The sequence below is a fragment of the Wasmannia auropunctata genome, unplaced genomic scaffold (genome assembly GCF_000956235.1).
Source record: "Wasmannia auropunctata unplaced genomic scaffold, wasmannia.A_1.0 LD336076.1, whole genome shotgun sequence".
Classification (NCBI taxonomy): Eukaryota; Metazoa; Arthropoda; class Insecta; order Hymenoptera; family Formicidae; genus Wasmannia; species Wasmannia auropunctata.
The window spans coordinates 1,975,936-2,001,048 of NW_012026814.1; the positions used below are offsets into that span (position 1 = coordinate 1,975,936).

At 46.1% G+C, this 25,113-nt stretch overlaps 2 protein-coding genes across 5 annotated transcripts in view; one reads left to right on the forward strand and one right to left on the reverse strand.

Annotated features, from left to right (window-relative positions):
• The window catches only part of LOC105449230 (longitudinals lacking protein, isoforms A/B/D/L), a 122,384-nt gene extending 120,923 nt beyond the window's left edge, over window positions 1-1,461 (reverse strand). For both annotated transcript variants that reach the window (XM_011688271.1, XM_011688294.1), the window contains exon 1: window positions 1,441-1,461. The gene's annotated coding sequence lies outside the window, so the exon portion shown is untranslated. The remainder of the gene's footprint in view (window positions 1-1,440) is intronic.
• LOC105449229 (protein bric-a-brac 2) overlaps window positions 1,424-25,113 on the forward strand; it is a 54,209-nt gene continuing 30,519 nt past the window's right edge. Inside the window, exons 1-3 of one of the 3 annotated variants that reach the window (XM_011688258.1) lie at window positions 1,424-1,505; window positions 23,401-23,545; window positions 24,365-24,529. In XM_011688258.1, coding sequence (XP_011686560.1) covers window positions 1,498-1,505; window positions 23,401-23,545; window positions 24,365-24,529 — 318 coding nt within the window. In that variant the 5' untranslated portion in view covers window positions 1,424-1,497. Of the gene's footprint in view, window positions 1,506-22,345; window positions 22,365-23,065; window positions 23,109-23,400; window positions 23,546-24,364; window positions 24,530-25,113 lie in introns of those variants that run through there. The other 2 variants (XM_011688260.1, XM_011688257.1) reach the window with 2 other exon arrangements.

Genomic DNA, 25,113 nt, shown 5'->3' on the forward strand with positions numbered 1-25,113 from the left:
TTAACTTATACGAGAACTAATTTATAAGTCACAAAGTTAGATTGTGTTCATGAAAGAGAGATCGAGCCTGCTTGACGTATGTTTTCAACACGTTAATTGTCCAACGAGTTTTCTCCTGTGCGCGTAAAATTTTAATTTCTGTTAAACATACAACGATAAAAGATATCGTATCATATGATAACTCTCTCTGTCTACGGATAGCGTGTTGAATTTACACACTTTTTACCTACACTTTCCTTTGCCCTTTAGTAGTTATTTATCATTATGTTTATTTAAAACTTTAACGTTGGACAACATTTATTTTTTGCAGGCGTTTTAAAAGAAGCGCCAGTCACCGGTGGCCAGAAGGGTGCCACTGAAAAGTCAAACACGGATGTCACGGATTACCGCCGCCGGCAGTGTCTGCGTCAACGGTGCTAAAAGTGGTGCCCTCTGCCGCTCACGGATACCTGCGCGCGCTCTCGACGCTAACGTCACGCCGGTTGGGAGCGGGGGGAATCGGCGCGGACGGCGCGACGCACGGGTAGTGGGGTTGGCACCGGGCAGGCGGGTAGGTGGGGATAAACAGCCGGGTTTCCGTTCTAGGGCACGTTCGTGGCAACGGCGTAGCGCGGCCGGCGCGCGGCGCGGCGGCGGGAGAGGCGAAAGGCGGCGCGCGGGAGAAGTGGAAAGCCGGGAAGAGAGAGCCGACGAAGGGAAGAATCGGGGTCCACAACAAAATCGCTTAATCGCTTTGCGCCACCGTCCGCGACGGAGCACGGCCCATCCGCCGCCACCGCCGCCGCCGCCATCGCAGTGCCCCCTAGTGTGCATGCATGCCCGACATTGTCTCTCTCTCGCGCTCTCTCTCTTTCTCTTTCTCTCTGTCTCTCTCTCTCTCTCTCCCACCCTCTTTCTCCTTTCCCCTTTCTCCTCCCCCTTTCTCCTTCTCGCCGACTCGCTGCGCCTCCGATCTCCGTCTTTCTCTCCTTCTCCCTCTCCCTTTCCCTCTCCCTTCCTTGCCTTCTCCCGGTCTCTCTCTCCCGCTGTCTCTCTGTCTCTCCCCGTGATTCGCTATGCCACTTCGGGCCGCGACGTTTTCACGGGCAATCCGTGAGTGACAGCTGCCAGTGGCCAACGCGGTGCGTGGTGCGTGTCTCTCGCGGCAGTTTGACACGGCCGTCACCGGCTGTGCAGCGTGGGTGACAGTTTACGCGCGCGCGTCCGTTCGTAAACGTGCGTGCCGTGCGTGCCGGCGAGGAACCGCGGTTAAGCACGTCCGAGGTATCGTTCCCGTTTTTCGCGCCCTCGCGGCGCGGTGTTGTTTATCATCTGGTATCATACGGCGAAAGTGTGTGTACATCAACAACCCCCGGGGGACCTCGGAGCGGCGCGCGGGGTTTCAGCGATTTACCGCGACGAGCCCGGATCGCCTGGTTTGCTACTGCCGCTGCTACTTACAACCGCTGGCCGCTGCTGACTGCTACTGCCGCTGCGATTTGATTTGTGGGTCAGGTCATGGTGAGGTACGTAACTGTCACGATCGTGAGATTCTCCGGCGGAGACGATGTCGTCGACGAAGAAGAGATTTCGTTCACGTACATACCCGTGTTCTTTCTCGACGATAATTTCCGTCGCGCTCCTTCGCATCCTCATTACGTATTCTGTTCTTAATCCTCGACGACTCGTCTTCGTCTCGTCGACGTGAGCCTCGCGGACGCGAGTTTTCATTTTTTTTTTCTTTTTTTTTTTTCGAGATACGTTCACCGCGACGCTGCGAAATTTGTTTTTTTTTTTCACGCCGCTGAAAGCGGTACATTCTCGCGTCGTTCCACCAACGAGCGTGTCTCGAGGCGTACGTCTTTTTTTCTTTACCTTTCTGTTTTTCTTCCTTTTGATTATCAATGAGAGGCCACGTGCTCCCCGGACAAGTGCGCCAGTCAATGAGCCAATTGCGAAACGCGAACGGACGACAATACCGCGCGTCGCGCCTTTGTGCGCGAAATTACGTGCTCCATCGGCGTTTACGAATGTTCGATTATTAGAGTTTCACACTTGTCAGTGAATCTCGACTTGTCGGGGTTCAATGTGTAAACGAGTCTATTGTCGCTGCAAACGAATTTCTCGATGACCCCAAATTTATCCCAAAATCAATAAGACCGATTAGATTTATTCCATTTCAGCTTTATCGTTAGACGCGACTTGCACGAAAGTCATAGTTTCACAAAACAACTTTTATAGCTTTCGAAAGGAATTACGTGAAGTTTCATACGCGATCCCTCAAAGAAATCTAAGACAGTCTTGAAGGTAGAATCATTCATAATTATCTCGGGACAGACTGATTTACTTTACAGGGGTATTGTTTACGTTGTAACGCGCGCATCAGTGCACGATTAAATCGCGTAAGAAACAATATAAAAGTAAAGCGACGTTTCTTCGCGACCGCGCATTGTTTTGACTCCGCTGTAACGACTGGACCGTGCGTGCGTGCGTGCGTACGTGCGTGCGTGTGCGATACGACCGGTGACACAATGCGCTCGACGCTTTAAAAGCGACCTGTCGCACAAGCGGCGCCGATTAGTGGGTCCATTTTTCTATCGACGTAGGGATTAACTTCAATCTCGGTTTAACTTTTTATCCTTTTCTAACATTGTAAGTTCTAAGAATTAAAAGAAAAAAATATATTAGGAAATTTAACGGAGATTTAATCTTCGAGATAAAAGAGAGCGAATTTCTCCCGGAATCGACGCGCGCGCGCGCGCGCGTTCCTCGCGGCCACGCGGTTTTTGGCCGCTCGAAACCGCCGTGTCACCCGTTACGGTAGGTCACGTGCGCGATGCACCGGCCAATAATCGGCGATTATACGAGCGCGCGGGATGCATTCGGATGGGACGGCTGCGGCTGCACCGCGCCGCGACACCGCCGCGGGAGAAGTTTATCCGACATTCGGGAACACGTTTGTTCCCCCGTGGCGAGTCCGCAGAGAAATTGCGCCGGATTCTGCCGGAAGAGCCGCCTGAGAAACTCTTGCATCTTGTCTCGCACAGATAAAACACTACATTATCCCGCGCGCGATGTGGATTTCGAGGACAGCTATATATAGGTAATGGCTGAGAGTCGAAAGATTCGCTACTGTTTTTCGCGAGAATCGTATGTGTGTTTATGCAATTGAAACGATTTGATTAAACATCTGCAGAGGATCTGATTAGCGACATTCGTGCTGAATTCTTTCTTACAGCAATGCGAAACGCGACGCGGTAGGTAAACGACGTTATTTTAATTTAATTTAGTTGCGTCCGTGTGGAATTGTGTGCTGTTATTATTTCTCCGTTTTACGTAATACAGATAGGTATACACGTGTATGACGTGACTTGAATTAAAATGAAATAAAATAAATTAATGTTAATTATATTAAATTAATATAAATTTTGATGGAAATTTATGGACTCGCTATGTCCTCAGCATCAATTGTACTAGATATGATTTAACTATAGAATCTAACAGAATCTCTTCGTCCTTGTTAATACGGTAGACTGACTTCGACTGGCACAACTACGTCCGTGAGATATCGAAAACATCGATTCCCGCAGTACGGATCAATAGTGGCGTTTCCCCGTCCGGTTATTAGCACACTTCTCAATCCCTCTTTCGCGCGTCTCACCCCCGGAGTATCGGAGCGTTGATCGTCGGACGATCGTTATATGTCTCGCTGTCAACAATAATCGCGGGCGCTCCCCCCCCCCCCCGTGTAAGTTGCATCGCGTGTCGATCGCCGTGCGTGACACGACCGACGAAAGGCTTCGGAGGAGCGCTCGTTTCATCGTTGGTATACGCGCGCGTGCGTGCGTGCGTGCGTGCGGTATAAACGGGTTTATCGCGGTAATTAAATGACCGTCAAATAGGAGAAAATCGCCGATGATTGATGGTGACCGATCGGCGAAGTTTCGTAGTTGCGTTATATACCACGTGCGCCCTCTCGTTTCCCCTCTCCCCCCTTTGTCTCCTCCTCCCGATACGTTAATAAATTCGTCACGGTCGCTCGGGCGAGAGCTTTAGAACAGGTACTTAGACCTCTCCCCCCCCCCCTCCCATTTGCAACTGTACGTGCTTTCCTTTTAACTTCTCCCCTGACCTATGATCGAAAACTGTCGTCGTCTCTTAAGTACGAAGTACTCGGAAAACTTCGACGTTGCGTGATATTTTCGTGCTTAACGAGAGATTCGCGAGGTGAGCGTTTATTCAATGGGGAATGACGCGAGAGCGCGGTCAATGAATTCGATTTCGAAACCGTCGTCTCATTTTGACATGGTAACATCATGCTCTCGTGTGCGTAGAAACGCTACTGAATACGCATAACTGAAACCGCGCGCTGAAATTGGCTAATGGGAAACGCAAGTGCATCGGAGCGGCGCGGTGTATATTCTTTTGAATCCTCTCCGCGCGAGACGGTCCTCCACACACGGCTCCTCCGCGATAATATAGTATAAGGAGAGCTCGCGGGATCTCTTCGATCTGCGTGCGAACGCAAGCGTGAAGCGGCTCGTAATCGGCTCGATTAAGGATCGCGAGTTAAACGATGTGCACGATCTTTCCGTCCCACGACGAATGGCTCGTGCATCCCGCGAAAGATTTTCTCCTCGCGCAACTCGGGCCAACGGTCCGCCTATGTATATATGTGTGTACATCGCGCGCGCTCGCTCGCGCACCGCCGATGATAAAGAGAAATGCTGCCTAGAAAGCAGGTCTTGGCTGAATCTAGGCCACCCTGATGATGGCGCGTGCACATTCTCCACAATTTTACTGTTCCTTCTCTCAGCCTTGCCTCGCGTTCGTTCCACGCCGCGCGAGAACAGCACCTTTTCTCTCTCTTTCTCTCTCTCTCTCTCTCTCTTCTTCCTCTCTCTCTCTGTCTCTCTTCATCTATCTCTGTCTATCTATCTGCGTATAATCTAGCTTCAGCTTCTCCCCTCTCGTCCTTCGCTCTTTCTATCCCTCTGCCTTTCTCCTCAGCCTCTCTCCGCGTACGTCTCTCTTCTCTTCCATCGATCGCCTCCTTCTCTCTTCCTGCCCCTTTTTTTTCCCCACCCGACACGATTCAAGGATTCGAGTTCCGGAGGACGACCAGATGCGAATCGGCGAAAAAAAGAGAGGGAACGCGAGGATCGCGGTACCGTAATGCTCCGCGCGCGAGCGCGCTCGCGACGAGATTTACAAATTGCAAAAGCGAGAACGAGTCTCGCTGCGCGCAGGCTGCTGTCTCAATAGCACGCTGCTTCGTAACTTCGTTTGTGAAATGTCGCGATGGGGCGACGAGTGGGTGTATTACAGGACGATGTTTGACTTTGCTATACGCAACGTAAGAATCTCTTACGCTGCCGCGAAATAACAGGGAAGGTTTTCCCCGGTTCGCGATCAAGGGAGACGCGAATGATCACTTCGCTCCATCCGTTCAAACTTTCAGCTTAAATGCAGCCGCAGTCAGTTTCTTCGAGAAATTGTTTGGTTAACGTAAATTTTGCACGGCAACAGGAACGGGAAAGATCCCTTACATTTGAATACAGCAGTCTTTTTTTTATAAATAAATAAAATAAATAAGAAGAATATTATCGTCGCGCGCGACATGTGCAGACGAATTCGATATTCTTCTTTTTCTTCTCTCTCTCTCTCTCTCTCTCTGTCTTTTTTTTTCCTCATATTTTTTATCCGTCCGTTTCTTTTCTCCTTCGCTGTCGTCCTCCTTTCTTCTCTTCTTCTTGGCCTTCGGACCCCTCGCGAGAATCTGCGCAGTTTTCGTCACTATCCAATTTAAAATACGACCGTTCGCGCATGAGCATAATTGAATCAGAGGTGCTTCTACATTCCGATCGCTATATGCCATCGGAGCGGCGATGGACAACTTACCGTTCCTCTCGCGCGTTTTCGTTTCAAAATTTAGCGTGTGCCACCACCGGCACACGGCCGTCGAGACACCGTCGAGCCATCGGCATCGAGCGAAACGACGACGTGCGGCGGCGAGCGTTTTCTCGAGAGCGGGATCTCGCGTGTGTATGACTGACAGTGGGGCGATCGAGAGCGACCTAGAAAGGTTTCAAAAGACATTTTCCCGTTCACCCACGTACAAAGCCGCCCTCTCGCCGCGGGAGCGTATAGAGCCCGTGCGACATGAAACCTCGCGTACGGACGATTGAGACGAGGCGCGCGTATACACTTGCACGCGTATATACACGTACGTACAATAGCGACGAAGAGGACGAAGGCGGTGCGGAACGATGAGGAGAGGCAGAAGGAGAACGGCACGGAGGGTGAAGGAGGATAGGACAAGAGGTCGACGGCGACGAGGGGAAGGGGGGGGGAAAGGAGCGGGAGGACAGAAAGGAAAGAGAACGCGAGTATGTGTGTATATGTGTTTAGCCGCATATATGGATGTGGATGTATCTTGGTTGGCGCGGACGCGCGCGCGCAGGAACAACGGAAAGTACGGAACGTAATACGGAGAAAACGCTGGTAAAAGGAAAGAGGCCCCTCTGCCTGCCTTTCCAATCGAATCGGCCGCCTCTCTCGCCTTTGTCATTTTCTCTTTGTCCCCGTTTCGGATCTTCGTGTTCTCTCCCGGCTAAGTCGTCGCGCTGCCGCCGCCTCTCTCTTTTTCGCACGATCTCTCTTTCTCTACCTCTCACCCTCTCTCGCTCTCTTTCTCTCTCTCTGTCTCTCTCTCTCTCTTTCTCTCGCAGCCTCTCCTCTACCCGGCTTCCTGTTCGTCCTTCCCCCCGCGCCTGACCTGCGCCTGACTCATCCAGAAGAACGAAGAAGAATCTTCTCCTCTTTCCCTCTCTGTCTTTACACTCTCCTCTCCTCTCTTCTCTCCTCATCTCTTCCACCCGGTATATCTCGGACGGGCAAAAGAGGGAAGCACAAAAAGAGCCGTGCCAGAAGGAGAACGACGGGAGAGGGAGAAGGGCACGAAATGCTTCTCTTTCTTCGCTCTACGCCCGTGTACCGTTTCTTCTCCCCACCCTCCCGCGCCCTCCCTCCTGCTTTGTCTCTTCACCCTCTGACTTCCCCCTGATACCGTCCAACTAACCTAACCACCCTAACCTTCTCTCCTTTCTTCCCTTACTGCATTTCGATCTGCCTTCGCCCGCGCCTCGTCTTCCTCTTCCTCGTTTTACCTTCCCTCCCTTCTCTCTCTCTCTCTCTCTCTCTCTCTCTCTCTCTCTCCCCTCTCTTTTTCTTCCCTCCATCCCCTTTCCCCTCTCGACTTTGCCGCACTACTCCATCTTCGCCTGTGCTCCTTCGTCGACGTCTCTCGCCTCTCACCTTCGCCCTCCTCGGCTTTCCCTTCTACCCGCCGTATTGCAGTCATCCCTCGCTTCTTCGCTCACACCGACTCAACCCTCATGTCTTTCGTGCTCACGTCTCTTTCTCATTCCTTCAACGTTTCACGCATCTTGTTTCTTCTCCAAAGAGAACGTAGGACAAATGGTTCGATATAAGAGAACGGCAACATGGTGAGAGAGAAAGAGAGTGAGGACAAGAGAAGGTTACATGTCGGTCGATTTCTCCATCCTGTTCTCAGCATTCGCTTAAATTAAAAAAACAACTCTTGAATCAATTAAAGCACCGTTTTTTAAAGTTTTTTTTTTTAATGACGAAAATGCTTTTGAATAACAAAAAGATGAACGGAGCTCCTTCAAACAAATCAAATACGCAAGGTGTTTTTATCTTCGCGATTTCTTTATTGAATTAAATTACGCTCAGAATTTGTATCTTTATTTAAAATATTAGAGATCTTATTTTAGATTTCTAAATAAATTTTTGATAGAAATTGTTCCTTTTATAAAAAAAAAGAAAGACAGAATAAGAGGAGAAAACTCAGATTTTCTTAGAAAATTAAAAACAAAGCACGGGGATAAACAATCTTATAAATTTTCATTAAATCTGTCTTGTTGCATTCAATTTGATCAATCATTATAAATAAATTTAATGCTGAAATTCGTACACAACCTTTAATCATTATTAAAAAAAACTAATTTAGCATAAAATTCATTTTTTTATTGTAGAAATCATAGCTTTTTTGTTAAGATATTACATTTTATTCGTATTCATTTGCACGAATTAATTCAACGAATCAAAACGAAGCAAAAAAACAAGAGATTGTGTAAGAATGTGATCGCAGTTTTCGAAGAAACGGGTTAAATTAATTAATAGCCACGATTAGAATTGACGTTTAGTTTATGCATATCCTTCGCGCGTGATGAAGAGGAAGAAACGGGCGAACGGGACGCAGGGCGTTGTGAAGTATCGCCGGTAAAAGGAGAAAGGAGTTTCCTACGTCGCTACGTAAAAAGGAGCGGTGCCGATCGGCCGTCTTATACATATAATTGCCAAGGATGCTAGATGTGGTAGCGCCGTGAGCTATTGCGCGTTAAACCATCTCGAAACGATTTCTTCTCACCATATAAAGTTGATGGAAAGGCATCCGCGTTTGATTAATTAATCCGTAACACGCTAATTCTTTAGTGCTAGATTTCTAAAACTTTTATTTTTGTTTGCAGGCAACAGTGCGAAATTTACATATAATTCCACATTAAAATGTTAGCTATATTTTTTGTAACAATGTGATCCTTTTTCGTACATGGGGAAATTTTTAAAGATCCAGACACACTCGCTTCTAATATGTTTATTCATTCTATCTTGTTCTTGTTTTTTCTTTCTTTGTATTTATGTTTTATTCACTTAACTCTCTGATGTAGTGTAATTCAAGTAGTATCTTCGTCTTATGTGATTTTTATTTAATGCGCAATCATATATACGTATAAAAGAAAAATGATTATTGTTGATTACTGGATCGTAAAGCTGCCGGCATAATTTCATCGGAGCGAAATATTTAACTTTAGCCCACGGCACTTTCCACCGAGTTATAAACGATGCATCGCGCCTCGCATGCTATTCTTAAGATTACGACGTAAATGTCACACTCTCGGCGCTTCGCTCGTTCATTCTTCTTTGGCGATACGCTAATAAACTCCAGTTGTGTTAGATAAAAGAGAGAGGGACTGGGTGGAGTACTCAATGAAGTGCACACTCGCAACACGCCGCCTTCGCATTGACGCTTTTAAGACTCAGCATGCAATCGGAAAAGTTAAAATTACTGCTTATCCGACCTATAAGAAGTGCATTACAAAATCGGAATATTAATTTCCGCTCTTTTCCTCGTGAAAGACGTCTCGCGTCCGTCCACTTGTCGTACAATTATTCTTAATATTACCTACACTGAGAGAAAAAAATTCAAAAAATATTTCTCGATTCAACTACACGGGGCAGGTCACGAGCAATGAAACAATTATTCGTTAGAAATAATTAAATAACGCCAATGCCGACACGGATGTTGGTGTGCAATAATTTTCATTGTTACAATATCCAGGCGCAAACAATAAAACAATCTAACAAATAAACTGTAACAATAGAAATTATTACCGTGTTTGCGTTGGCTCGCGTTGATATTATTTAGTTATTTCTGATTTATTCATGAGAGCCTTAATTTCTTCAAATATTAATTTAACAAATAATTCATTTAAAAAATGTTAATATTATTGATGCATGTTTAACTCACAAACATATATAATTAAACTTAGAGAAAAAAACTGTCAATAAAACGCATTTAATTGTATGAACAACTTTTTTTCTCAGCGTAAACATGGTTGGTATATCGCAGTTTCATAAATTTAGTGCTTAACACGATGCTATTTATTTTATGTATCTAATTATAAACGTGCGCTCTCTCTCTCTCTCTCTCTCTCTCTCTCTCTCTCTCTCTCTCTCCCCGTGATAGAAAATGCTCTCCGGTAATGTCAGGGTTAAGTATGAAGTACACGCACGAAACACGTCGTCCAACACGCAGAAAAATGCGTGTGTGTCCTCTTTCAGTTGGCTCGTCGTTAATCGCCCCCAGAAATTGCCCGCGCGGTCCACTCTCCGCCTGAGTCACGCGTTTTCCATCCTCTTCCCTTCCCCGTGACAGCTGCCTCACTCTTCATCATCTTCTCTCTCTTTCTTTTTTCCTTTCTCTTTCTCTCTCTTTCTCTGTCTCTCCCTCCGTCTTTCCCCATCGTTCATTACGTCCTGCACGTCCCTTCCTCGAAAAAGCGGCTCCTATATCTTCCCTTCGACCTTCTCTCCTCTCGCTCTTTCTCAGTCTCTCCGCCGCTCTCATCCTCTCTCGACGCTATTTCCTTCCATTCTCTCCCCTCGCATTCTGTACCGCCCTTATCTCCGGAGTTTCTCATTGTCTGAAAGGGCCATCTGTGTCCCCCCCTCTCCCTCCCTCCCCCCTCTCCACCGGTTCTTTTTCGCCCTCCGCTTTCATCCCCTTCGCTCCTTCCCGTTCGAGCGCACAAAAGAGCTGACTCTCCTCTCCGCTCTATCCCCCGTTCCGCTACCCTCTTCTCTCCACCCTTTCTCCGGCTTCCTTCTTTGTCCCTTCCGTTCCCGAGCGTTACCTCGGGATCGCCAACGTCGTCGTCGTTGTCGTCGTTCTCCTCGTCGTCATTACCTTGCTCCTTTCTCCGCACTCGGAGAAGTTTCCTTCACCTCTCCCTCCTATACGGAGGGGAATCGACGGAGATGCACTGGTAGTTCCTAGAAGCAAAATAGCACATTCGATTTCTCCGAACGAGAGGAGGGCGCGTGATGAGAACGTTCGACGCCGTAAATTGCGGCGCGCGGAGAAAAAGCGGGAAACGCGAGATAGATAGTGAGAAGGAGAGGAGAACGGGAGGGAGAGATTCTTTCCTCGCGCGATCGCGCAGCGATTCCGCGCTTGTTCGACGAGAACGCGTGAGAGGGAAAAAAAAAAATGTCAGACCGTGCCGAGTCGGGCCGAGATATCGCTCGCAGCGGTCCACGTGCGACCTTGAGCGGGATCGCATTCACCCTCCGCGCTTCGAGGGGTCGCAATCCCCCGCTCGTGATCACGTGGTGGCTCGGGGGTGGCTTCCTCACGGTCCTCGTTTATCCCGCTCTACCGACCGGACGAAAAGAGCTCGTCGACGAAACACGAGTAAATGAAGGTCGCGCATTATCGAGATTTGTCGGGCGGCGTTGAAGTAAATGTAATGAGTCCATGTGAAGCGTACATAGATTTTAAATTAATGTACGGAAGTCTATAAATTAACGATTTACAATTTTTTTTCTCTTGTTTCGTATTCTTCACTTCTATACATACTTCTACTATGATAAGAATTCGATCAATTTAGATCAGTTGATTTGGTCACAAGTTAAGTCTATCTAAAAATGCAATATATTAATTGAAACAACTAAATGTAAGTAAACTAATAAAATGTATAAAATTTTTCTATGCCACATAAGATGACGCAAAGATCGATACGAATAACATTTATTGTTGTAAAGATTGATACGAATAACATTTAATGATATATAGAACTATCCGGTCTCCTTCTGCATTCTACCCGTTCTTTGATTGACCGCATTTGATTCGCGAGTGACGACATTCAGGACGAGGTCTCGCTCTCGAGAAGAGCTACAATTTTAATTTGCGACTGTTAGCTCCGAGAAAAATCATTCCGAGACACGGCGTTGACAAGCTCTATCATCAAGACGGAGAGGTGCAAGTGGCTACGTACAACACAAAACATAAGCCATGATACAGAAAGGAGAAAAGAGGTTACTTTGCTCTTCGTGACACATATTGACTTAGAAATTGTACAAACATCCATATAATATATTAAATACAGAGAAATTTATAGTGGAAATCAGATTAAATAATTCGTAACGTGAACGCACAATTTTATATGTGACATTCAGGAATCTTATAATTAATCTAAGGATTACATACGATATGAAGAGATTTTTTTTCGTTTTGAAAAAAAAACTTTTAAAAATGTATCGAGCAAATACACGCGCGAGAAAGGAAGATAAAGTTATAAAATATGGATATTTAAATATAAAAAGGAAAGAAAGAAAAATTCGCTCACATGAATAAATAACGATAAATTAAAACAAAGTAGAGTGAGTGAGCCAACTAATTTTTGCTAGAAATATAATATATTTATAAACATGTTCGTAATTGTTTGGCCAGTACAACAAACATAAAATTTACATACGTACGTTTCCACTCGTTGACCACTTTTGAAATATATGTGAATTTAAATTTTATGTTTATTAACCTAACAATTGCAATCATGCAGTTTATAAATATATTTCTAATAAAATCTGGAGTTGTGCTTTATTTTCCTTCTTCGGTTACAATTAAAAACCGTCCAAGGTAGTTCTTGCCCGGCATCGGTATTCCCAAGATTAATTGCGCGGCGTATCACGGCATAGAACAAACATCTAGTTTTCCTTTCTCCTTTCTTGCTTCTCTCCACGTGTCACGGATCTCTCTCGCCGTTCTCCTCGCCCGGTGAAATGACGGTTCCGGGTGCGTCCGTTCTCTCCATCTCGCATGGAGGAACGTCCCCGTCGCGTCCGTACCTTTCGCCTTTCCTTTCCTTTCCTTCCCTTCGAAAACGCACGCGCGCACAGGAACGCGCAGTGGCCCGAAGAAAGAACGGAGCCATGTTCGCAACATGTTCGAGAAGATCTATGAAATAGTAATGAGACGGTGCTTTCGCGTTCTTCCGCGACCGTGTATATTCATTGAATTCTCCGAATTTTGTGACAAAAAATTCAGAACTTCTAAATTTTCGATGTCCAAATATATTAAGGGACTGAATAACGTATTGTAAAAAAAAATCGAAATTTTATTATTAATAACTGACTTTAGATTCAGCGATGAGCAATGTTATCTCGCTCGTTCAGCCGCCTATAACGTCGACTCTGCAGAAGAGATCCGTGATTTTTTTATATCTATTAAGTCGAGTCTCGGCTATTAGATTTTGTCAAAGCAAGGAGTGTATCTCAGTGAACAATGGGAAGTGCCGCCTCGTTATCGTTTGATTTTCTGGAATATATTCCGTAACGAGGACTTGAACCGGCGAGGGCGAAGGGGAACAGGTGAGCGGCCGAGAGAGCAGACGCTCTCGGAAAGGTGAACGGAAAGAAACGAAGAAACGAAGGGCATTCGGAATGCGGTACTGTTATGCCTTACGGTATACAGACAGGACGGAAATTAGGACCAAACGACGTGGAGTCGTTGTCCATCGTTTGTTATGATCATCGAACAGCACAATTTTTTCCCCATCGGGCTCTCATTTTATTCTCACTTTTGTCATCTCCTAAATCCGTGCGTATAGAATTTCACAAATTTTGGGGTCAGTATAAATGTCAGACCGTTGGGAACTGAAAGCAAAGGATTCGATAGCTTCGAATTTAGGAAACTTAAGAGCCAAGAGAATTAAGAGTTGAAGGTTGTGTGCAAAAGAATCTGAATTGTATATAGAGCGGAGAGTTTAGAGCTAAGATTTATACAAAAGAAGAATTCGAAGTTAAAAGGAAAACAAAAGAAAATTTGTATTTGTACAAACTTACAAGTGTCAAATTACATAAAACCATCGATGATCCTTTTATCGAAGCCACCTGACATTTTACTCGATGACGTTCGAGAGATGAAATGTCAACCGAAAAACTAGTTGGTCGTTCTGTGAAAAAGAAACGGTCGCACGCAATTGCAATCGCGCGGGGAAACGTGGGAAGATCATTGATGCAAACCCGGCAACGCGTATGGGAACACTTTTTACATCGATCGAAAGACATATCGCGCTGCCATCGCCGATTCCTACCATTCCTGTCCTCGACGAGAGTTTCTTACGGGGAGAAACGCGCCTTCTACGAAAATGCGAGTGTCACGAATTGATGTCTGACTTCTCGATTGTTCGAATTTTTAGAATCTAAGCTGACTTGGATGCGCTTGATATTTTCGAGAAAAATATTTATTTAAATTAATATGTGTGTGACATTAGAAACAATTTTTTAAACCAATACATATACTATATTATTATTAATAATAATGTATGTAATATAATAATTTGTAATTGAATATAATATTTTTGTCTAAGAGTTCGAATTGTTGATATTCGTTAAAACAGCATTGCAAATTTTTAACATAGTGTTCCGTGTGAAATTTTGCAAATGACAGCAAAACTTTCAAATGAGTTTCTTTCATATAAATGTGTTCGCGAAGATGCAAATTTAGATTTACCAACAATTTCCGTTTTATTCCAAAGTAGATCGGATTTTAGTGATACTCTAGCTCTCAGATAACAGTCAGTCGGCAAGGGCATTAACTTGAATGAGCCTCGATTTCGTGCCAAATTTTAACTCGGGTTTTCAAGAAAGGTACGGCCCGCGAGTCCCTCTCACCAAGAGCCGCAATGCAGATAATTTTTTCTTCGAGCCTGCGACATTAGTACGTGTTTGTGCATCGAGTGTTGCGTCGCGGAAAATATTGACATCGAAGAAAAGAGGGTATTGAAATATCTCAAAGAACAAGTTCATCTTGTGCTACGGACGTAAAGTGGAACTTGCGCGCGTTGCGTTTTCTCTCCTTTTCTTATTTAACGCAATTCTTCTCCCGCGTCAGCCTCTCTATCTTCAGCATTCTCTATCTCCTTTTTTCCGTTCTTTCCCTTCCGCCAGAGGTAGACTTTGCGTCTCTCGCTCTTCCACGGCCGGGAGAATCGATCGAAAACCGAGTACCAGAAAATAATTGCGCTCGTGCGAGTTTATAAATTCTTGCCTGCTATTTTATCGATCGAAGCTTTTATCAAACTCGCGGATAAGTGTACTGAGGTCTTCTTTTCGCATTCTGCAAGATCGCCTGTGGCTCGACCATACTCGTCATTTTATCATTATTTCAAAAATTCTCCACTCACGATCAATTTTCGTCTTCGTGCTCGTATCTAAATATGAAAATAAAAATTTTCGATTGGACTTTTCTTTCCGCCTGTCACTCTTGAAATAATTTGCATCAAAAGATTGCGCGTCGAGAAAAGCAAAGATGAAAACAGACCAGAAATACGCGGTATATGAATATGGATTTTCATTTTTCGCGTAATAAAGATAATAAATCTGCTACTAACTTCAGCATGCCATAAGAATTTCGTCGGCGGAGTAATTTATTTTGCAAAGTAGGACATTTTTGCGCAACGAGAAATCTCATCCGACCTCGTACGCTTGAAAGAAAGGCGCAGTACTTCTACTTTGTTTTCTCAGATGGAAATATTTAATAGGAAATCGTAAAAGCTCAAAAGAAATATTCGCGACGGAGGTAGATAAGACTATATGCAGCGTATACTTTTTGCAATGTCAATTTCGACGACGTATTTTATGCCGCTGAGATCCCGACTGGAAAAAGGATCGCGTAACGAAAAGCTATGCACGTTTCTAATCTCAAATATGTTCCACTTGTTCTCAAAAGCGAGATACCTTCGTGAAAAGAGTCGGACTTGGCCCATCCCCTCCCCTTAGGCGTACTCTTTTCTTTCTTTTATTCTCCTTTTTTTTAAAGATTTTCACCGGACTGTCTTCGGGATAAAGATGCCTAAGCCGAATTCTATTTACGTTCAACTCGGGGAGATGATCCTACGAAAGTACTCTCGGGCGACAGTCTAGTCTATCCCGTCCCTCGCGGCCAAATCAAATTGACATTTATACATAGCCGAGAAATTCCGGGTTATCATAACAGCGAGGTCCGAGGGGGGTGGGGGGATCTCGGCGCGCGGGAGAGTATAGTACTTTATGCAGAATCCGCTGGTCGTCATACAGATTTTATTAGTTCCCTTTATCATCCTAGCATCTCGACGAAGCTAGGAAGGAAAACCTGGCGAGAGGAGAGGGACGGAGAGAGAGAGAGAGAGGAGAGGACGCGAAAGAAGACAACGGAGGAAAGTCTCGTGGAAGATTCCAGTTCCCCCCTCCCCTCCCTCCTCCCTGCCCGGCTTGGAAACGCGAAATAGCACCGGGATGGGGAAAACGACGAGGCAGAGGGGTAAGAGAGGAGGCGGTCGTTTCCGCTTGCGTTTTCCCGGAGAAAGAGCCGGTTGGTCGTCGTCTCGAGAACGGTGGCCGCGAAAGGGAAAAATCCGGGAAGAAGCGAGGAGGCGACGCGTCGATAACGTTGGAAAAACGTAAAAGGCGCTCTGCGGAGAAAGAACCGGCGGATCGAGGCGAGACGAGGAGAAGGAGGAGAGGAGGAAAAAGGCAGCTTGGGTTAGTTGTGGAGGGAACGGAACGGAAAGATAGATGGATATAGAGGGGGAAAGAAAAAGCCAGAGGAGAAGAGAATGAGACGGCGGGAGGGATAGAGGCCAGGACGGAGATATAGGAAAGAAACGAGGGAAAAGGGGAGGTTGTCTCTCCCTGTCGTTGGGGAGAGAAGAAAGAAGGGAGGGAGATATATAGATAGAGAGAGCGAGAGAAAGAAGGGTAGCGTATAACCGTGGAAGCGAAGGGGCCACGAGAAAATAACGTCTTAGGCGTGGGGGGGAAGAGGGAATGAGTAAATGGAACCAACGCGCGCGGCGAAAGAGGGAAAAGGCTGGGTGAGAGGGGTGGAGGGAGGTGAGCGGAGGGTCGTGGAAGAAGCGATGAAACGACCGAGAGACAAGAAAAAGGAGGGCGAAGGACGGGGCGAGGGAGACGGAACGACGGTCGTGAAATGGATGAGAAGGGCGAAGAAACGACGGGAGAAAAAGAGAGAGAGGGTAGGAATCGAGAGGGGAGAGCAGAGAGAAGAATGAGGGTGGTATAGAGAAGCTACGCGGAGAGAGGGAGGGTAAAACACGAAGAGCGAGTTCGTCTACTCCGCGAATGGCAGAGGGATAGACGGGGAAAAAGAAAAAGGACGTGGCGTGGCAGGGAGGCGAGGTGAAATTGGACACAAAAAGCTCGAAGAAAAATTGAGATGAATCGTAGGAGGGAAGATGGAAGGGCGGTTCCCTCCTCTCCCTTCTCTCCCGCGCAAGAGAGGGGAAAAACCCGTGCTTCTTCGAGGCTGCGAAAGAAAATGCGAGCGTAAGGGATGAGAACCGGTCGCTAACGCTTCGCTTTTTCGATCTCTCTTCCCCGGTTTTCTCACGGTGCCCGCCTATCTCTTTTCTTCTAATCTTAGAAACAGGCTGCTTCTGCCGCTTACAATAGAAATTTATTCTCGCAACATATTTTTCTCATACTTTTTCACGTATATGAAATATACTTTTGGCACAAGTTAATATTTCTTTTTTTTTTTTTTTGGAAATTTGATTTTTTCTTGCGAAAAAATCTTTTTATCTAAGTAGAATATAGAGTCCTATTTACTGTATTGAGTATATATAGTATTACTCAACTGAAATAATTGAAATGTAAAGTTAGATATTATGCGTTTTTGCATCATCAAAAGAGTGAAATTATACTTAGTTTTTTATAACTTTGGACAGTTATATCTCTCATATTTAATCGTTAAAACTTTTTTTACGATCACGATATTTAAATTTCTTCAAAGAAAAGTTAAAATTTTATCAATTATATTAAAATTCCGAAAATTAAAGACTAACTTCATAAATATCACATAACATTATTCCACCTCAGTCGATTGTATAATCAAATTACCCCTACAGAGACGCTCATCTTATACAGCTGAATTCTTTTCTCGTTTGCCCTCTCCTTTTTTTCCTCTTAAACCATTGCATGTTTTTAGTTTGAAGCTTTATTTTTTAATATATCCGCGTTATCACGTTTATTTCAGTATACAATTACTACACTGTTAAATCTATAATGTCAAACTGAATCTTATTTAAGTCGCCACTGCTCCTACTTAATTAGTTATTTTTAAATAAATCAATGGAATTTAACCCAAATTTGGGTTAAATTTGAACTGTATAAAATTATTTAACTCCAATGTTTTAGTAAAGAAGAGCTATTTATTAAGTAAGAGCAGTGGCGACTTAAATAAGGTTCAGTTTGACACTATAGATTTAACAGTGTATGGTCAGCGCTTGCGTTTTCTGCTTGTGAAAAATGTAATCTGAGAGATTGAATTTTCTTTCTCTCTCTCTTCCTTCTCGCAACACGCGCTCCTTGATCTCTGTCCATGCAGACTCTCGGTTTACCGTCTCTCAGGAAAGCGGCGGCTTTCTAACGCGCCCGAAAGATTAGCGTGCGAGCAAACCGGGCTCCCCTCCCCCCCCCCTCTCCTCCCTCACGTGAACGTTTTTTTTTTCTTTTATTATTATCCTCCTCCGTCGTTTCGGTGTCGCGTCGCACACCGAGGAGAGAGATGCGCCGTTCGTTTCCTTTCACCCTTTCGTTACACACGCGGGAATCGCGAGGGAAACGCGCTCGTGCGTTTCTCGCGCGATCGCGTCCCGCCGTAAATTCGCAATCTCTCTCTGCCGAGCGTTTTTCGCGCGCGCCGTTCTCGTCCACGGCTCTTCGTCACCACCACCGGCGGCTTCTCCTCGCGTTCCTCCTCTCGTGGGTTTCAGTGAAAGTGACAGGAAAATCGCTCGAGACGGCCGCCGCTCGGGGCCGTAACTCCTCCGGAGAAACCGGGCGAAGTGTTTTAGATTCTAACGCGCATCGCATCGAGACCGGAGGTAGTGCATTGGGAAAGCGTATCGATGGATGCGATCGATCACACTGTTCGTCACCACGAAATTTCCACCGAGTGCTCAATATACCGAGTTTAATATCTGCAGGATAATTTAAAAGTATAAGCTCCTTACGAAATATATGCGATTTTATATTTCGAGATCCTACTCATCCTTGAAGTATTATAAAATGTTATTTAATTATATTACACATTTTTCAATATCAATAATAATTTATTATAAACTATATACATTAATTTATCATAATTTGTTACAAAATATAATTTTTGGCACATGACAGAAAAGATATGAAAAAATTTATAATTTTTTATAACGCTTAATCCATACGTTTCTAATTTTCATTCTCTCCATTTCTTTGCGGAAGAAAAAATCTCCCTTCCAAGTTTCCCAGATTTATTGCTGCGGATAAAAAATATCCTACAATTACAAATTCAACTTTTCGTTACATTGGAAAGTCTAGGCAAATAATTAATATAAATATTTATTATATACACGCAGATTTTCGAAACAGTTTGCTAGTTTTATTACCATAAATAATCATTTTACTCTACTGTTCCATTTGACATATAGTAGTGCAGGAGTGTCGTAAACTTTAGTACTGCGCGCCGAGTTCATCTCACCCGGCTATCCCGTCTCACTCCGTTTCTTCACGTCGCGTTGCATCCGGTTTTCTCCCGCGCTCTCTCTCTCTCTCTCTCTCTCTCTCTCTCTCTCTCTCTCTCCGCGGCCGCTTTAATTGCGCGTCTTCCTTTCTTTCACTCAATTATCCTCCTCAAATCAACGCGGTTGGCCGTGTCGCACAGGGGGCTCTTAAACAATGTTCCTCAAAACTAGGTGAGCTACTTTTACGCCGCAATCGGATCGCGCCTCGATCTTTCCGGCTATTCACCCGCGCAAATTATTTCATCGCGGAGTAACACGGAGCGTAGAATGAACGATAATCACGGAATATATAAGAAGGCCGAGGCCATTTTTGCCTGTAACTCTGATTGGAATATCGCGGATCTTGCCGACGGTGCTCATTTACGCGGATTATCCCGCCGTGGGATAAAACGGCGCGAATAATACCGAACGACACGACGGGAGATATAGAAACGAGAACAGGTGGAATATAGAGGAACCACTCTTGTACCGGCGACACGGTGAAAACGCAATGGATCTTTACGATCCGTTCGACTCTGCGAATTATTCTGTCGCGAATAAAAGAGACGGAACATACAAAGAGAAGGGGCCCGTAAAGCTTCCTGGCAAATGACAGAATTATCGTTAATTCTTTCGATTGAAAATTGATAAAAAAAAAAGTGGAATCCTTTAAATGTTTAAATACTCACGTATGCACGTCCGGTTAAAAGGAAATTTTCATAAAATATTCCTACTTTGCGACATTTAAGCTTACAGGTGAAATGAAATGTAAAAGGTTGGCCGGCTGAAAAATCGTCGCTCGACGATTCCCGACGACTACGTATATTTTTTTTTTACGTTTTATGAAAGAAACATGAGGATTGCGCAATTATTAAGAGACACAGTCGCCGAGAGAACGACACCGCGGGAGAAGCGTGACACTGCGACCGAATGAGCCGAATATATGTTAAATGTCTCCATCTATCATTCTCTCACTCTGAAAAATACCTTTTTATCAACGCCGTATCTGCTGCGGCGTATATCGATAAAAGTTAAAATCGGAAACGGCAGAAACTCTGTTAATTATCGGCTTAACAATGCACACTCGCGAGTTTTCCCTCCCTCGTTCGCGTTCGCGCGCGAAGTTGCGGGCGAGAGGTAAATCGCGCTTGATTGCGACAATGACGGATTATAGATAAATCCCGTGAAGGGCGGGGAACAAAGGAGGTCGAGAAATTAACGCTCGCGCGCGGCGACGATCGATTATCGTCGTTCTTCCCCGTTATCACGAATTTATCAGCGACGTCTTCGCGGTCGGCACGCCAGGTAACCCAATTTCGCGATATCAATGTACGCACGTACCTGTTACGCGACTCGCGTGTCTATGTGCCGCGCGACACGCACGCATAGAGACTTCGCCGTGCGGAGGAGACGTTAAAAGGCAATTCGCGGCAAGGCGCGCGTTTCGATTTCGAGCACGGAAAGAATAATTTTTTACTGATTCCAGATCTGAAAATAATTTTCAATAATCGAAATAATTTTGTGCGAAAGTCAAAGTGATTGCTAGAATATGAAAACGTTTCACGTATAGCAATGCTTATCAGCTTTAACATTCCAACAAATTATTTTAATGGTTCAACAAAAAATTATTTTTAGATCTGTTTTTAGCAAAATTTTTAGACCTTTCAATAAAATCGTTCTTTCCGTGAGCGAATCCAAGTTTCTCCGGGTGTGTTGAAGAAGAACGTTGCGGAAAAAAAACGACGACGCGCTAATATCGCGCTCCGTGAAGTAGGCAAGAAATGCAAGAAACGTTTCTGCCGAAATGACTGCCGAAGTTTTTGTTCACTTCCGATACGGTTTAGAGTTTCTTCGAGAAAGAGACATTTGAGACACTTAAGCTTTGTAATCCCGATTCAATTAATTTACCTCTCTGTTGGAATCAAGAGACTGAAAACGGACAGGGGATTAATTCAACTTCAAGGGGATTAATCGAGTTGGGTAACATAAGCCTTATGTTACGAACTTTGAAAATTCCATTAGTCCTATAATAATAGCAAACATTCGGAGTAGCCGGAGTCGAAAGCAAATTTTCCGTGATCCGATTTGAAATTGAAGTCCCAGAAACGTTTCTGGAATTTCGGAGGTTCGGCACCAATGCATGCGCGATCCGCCGTGTGTTTCGCGCGTCCGTGATTTCTCGCAATAATCGATCACACAGGTGGAAACAGCACGCGCGCGCGTACGTACGTACGTACCTACCTACCTACTCCGCGCGGGTATAGAGATAGAGGTCGGCGAGGTAAGTGCGTCAGGTGCGCTCACGTACATTCACAATCGTGCGTTACCTGCGAGCGTTCGCAGGTGCGTCCACGTCGAGGGCCCTCGAAGGATAGCCGGAGAGACGGCAGATGGTACCGAGCGTGCCGACCAGTGAGATGTGAAAGGGATGACGAAGGGCGTAGGGAAAGGTGGCAGAATGGAGTTTGGTATAGGCAAAGAGTTAGATCGGGGAGTAGAAGTACATTTTTTCTTTATTTACGTTCTATTTGAACATTAAAAAATAGCATTTAAAAAAATGGAGAGTTAACATTTATATTGATATAACGTCGAGTAAACCGCGAGCTGAGAGAACTGCGAGAGATTAAAGATCGGATAAGCGATGAGAGAGTTCGGAAGAACTTGAGAGCCGTGATTTTAGCATTGAGAGCCAAGAGTTACGTATAAGAATTGAGAAAAATCTCAAGTGTATATTTAAGACGTTCGCGTTCAGGCAGTCAATTTGGAGAAGAACGGATTTTTTTGCAATTTTCACGTAAGATTCATAAGTATATCAAGTAAGACATCCCGGATGAGAGGAGGAGAGGGTTCGGTGCCGAGGATAATAGGAGCGAGGTGTCGTGAAGATTTTCTATCTAGGCGTTCTCTTTGGAGCGCGCAGGCGAGCGTGCGAGCGAGCGAGCGGATGAAAGGCAGCGACGAGCGTCGAAACGAGCGCGAGTAGCCGGAGAAGGAGAGAGCCAGGAGAATGAGGCGAGAGAGAGGGAGAGAGAAAGAGAGAGAGAAGGCGGGAGAAGGCGCAAGCTTAAAGTTTCCCCGTTATCGGCGCACGTCTAAGCAACTGATAAAAGCCCGTGTTCCTACGGACAGATAACGGGCGGAATGGCCCGGTATAAAGAGTCATAGATAGAGGCAGATAAAGCACGGTCCACGGAACAGGTGAATGTCGCGACGACGTGGGCACAGACCAACGCCCGGTGCCGCGCTCGTCCTCGTATTCGCGGCGCGTGCCGATTTTCCGCATGGTGCGATTCTCCGGCACCGCTCTCGCGCCGCCGCGTCTTCTCCCGATCGTGACGTTTCGGGTTCCGAGCTTCGTCGTTCGACGCGTTATCATCGCCGGGCCTACCTCGATACTATATACACTCGTGACACGCGAAAGTGCATTCCTTGGTTTTTCTTGTGTTTCCCGCGACTCGCGGCCGCCGCTCTCTAGCCGCTCTGCCGCAACTTCCGGAAATAACGTCTCTCTCCTCCGCTGCGACCCGCGCGCAGCCCTTCTTCCTCCCGCGCTCCTTTTCGCCCCTTTCTTCCCTTCGTCGCTTCCGTCATTCCCCCCTCCCTTCCTCCTCACCCAACGCCGATCTTCCCCTTTTCTGCCCCGTATAACCGTCTCTTTTTCCCTCTGTCCCTCTCCGCCCTCTCTTTCTCGTCTTATTCCTCTCGTCTCCTCGTTTCCGCCACCCGTGCTTCGCCGCCCTCGCAGCATGTAGATAACCCCTATACCTATCTACCTACTCTTTCTTTCTCTCTCTTTCTCTTTCTCGTCCTCTCTCTTTCGCTCTAGCGTGGATACCGTCCGGTACATAAAACCTCTTGGAGATATCTTCTCCCGGCGGCCGTGGCGGAAAAAGAAACCCAATATTTCATGGAGACAGATCGTTATTGGGGCGTGCACTACAGGTACTGTCCCGCTCTCCGCGGATCGATCTCTCGTGGCAGGGGAAACGGTACAACGGGGATGACTATTGCGGCTTGGGAAAAAGCGGGGAGACGTGCGGGGCCGGGGGGGGGGGGGAGACGACGAGGAGATCTTCTCGTCGCGTCTCTTAGGGTCGTCGTCGCCGATGACTTTTCGATGAATCCGCCGACACGAGGGGAAATACACTCTCGGAGAAAGAGGAGAAAAAAATGAAATAAAATAAAAAAATAAAAAGAAGTCACTCGATCGATCTTTTCCGTTTCTCTGTTGCAGCGGCGGCATGGCCGGGCAGCACTACTGCCTGCGCTGGAACAACTACCAGTCGAATATGACGTCGGTGTTCCACCAGCTCCTGCAGACCGAGGCCTTCGTCGACGTCACCCTGGCGTGCAACGAGGCCTCATTAAAGGCGCACAAGGTAGGCCGGTGTAGCGCGACGTGCACGGGGAAGAAAGAGAGAGAGAGAGATCGATGGCGCGACCGCGATCAACGTGCGCGCTCGGAATCGAACGTCAAGACCTCGATCCGAGAGGAACGGAGAAATTACAGCGCGCCTCTATGACAGATTATTCCCCGCGGCGCGATAAAAATTCGGCGGAATTAAGTATTAAATTTTAGAAAATCGTATAAATTTGGAATGTCGAATTTGGAACAGAGTGACGTTGAAAAAGTACCGATAAACGTGTCCGACGTGTCCGATTCGAAGTGGAGACCGGGTATGTTTGTCATACCCGGCACCGTCGCGATTATTCAAAGTCATCGCGCGAAGCGGGACATGTAGCGGATAATCGCGCCCGCAGCGATAATCGATCCCCGGCATCGAGCCGCAATTACTTCGCGTTACATTTCGACGCTACCGAAACGGGCGGTAATGTGTTCGCATATATACTCGTGCGCGGCCGGCTCTCGAAATCTGCAGTTGAACGCTTTCTGATTCGTGATATCGCGATAGCTAATTGAAGTGTCGATATTTAGCTTCGAATACGGAGAAAATAACGATGGAAAATACCCGCAAACCGCTCGGTACGTAGTTTCGACACGTTTTCCAGAAGCAAAACGAAAACCATCGCGATGCACGAACGCTTTTGTTGTTTCGCATTACCCGGTAGATTCGCGTGTCGGAGATTTAATCTGTCGGGACTTAACCGCGCGCGCGATTTAATCGTCGGATCGTCGGACGTGTGTCGTCTACATTTACGGCATTTGATTTCGTTTTCTGTTCCACGTGCTCCTGAAGGTGGTGCTGTCGGCCTGCAGCTCCTACTTCCAGAAGCTCCTGCTGTCGAACCCGTGCAAACACCCGACGATCATCATGCCGCAGGACGTCTGCTTCAACGACCTCAAGTTCATCATCGAGTTCGTCTACCGCGGCGAGATCGACGTTTCGCAAGCGGAGCTTCAGGTGAGCGCGCGCGCGAGGAATAAGGTCGATCTTTCGCCGCCGTTCGTCGACCGGCGACGCGACGTCGCGAACGACGATTTCTCCCTCGACGCAAACGTCGCGGGAGGGGGGGAGAGGATCCGAGAAACACGAAATCCGACGTGAATTTTAGTAACGAAACGCGCCAATGGTATCCTCGGAGGATATCCAGGAGCGTCTCGACGCGGCGCGAAGCTATATATAAAGTTACGCGAGTGAGTTTCTCTCCTCCGCTTCCAAGTCGACGAAACGACTCCTGGTTGGGTACTTCTCGTTTTATATCTACTACTTTATCGATATTTATCGATTAATAAGATGATATTATATGTCTCTCTTGTCGTACGACAATTTTTAGCAACGTGAAATGTTCATGCAAGAACACAAAATACGTATAATGTTTAGGAACAGTCAGAGAGCTCCAGTGACGATCGACGCCGTTGCGTCGCAATATATCCGCGCATCGCGACGCTCGGTGGTCACAGCTCGTAATCATTTCAAAAGTACCAGCCGTGACTTTCTCGAAACTCGCCTTGCGATTGACGTTTCTTCGGGCCTCCCCCCTCCCC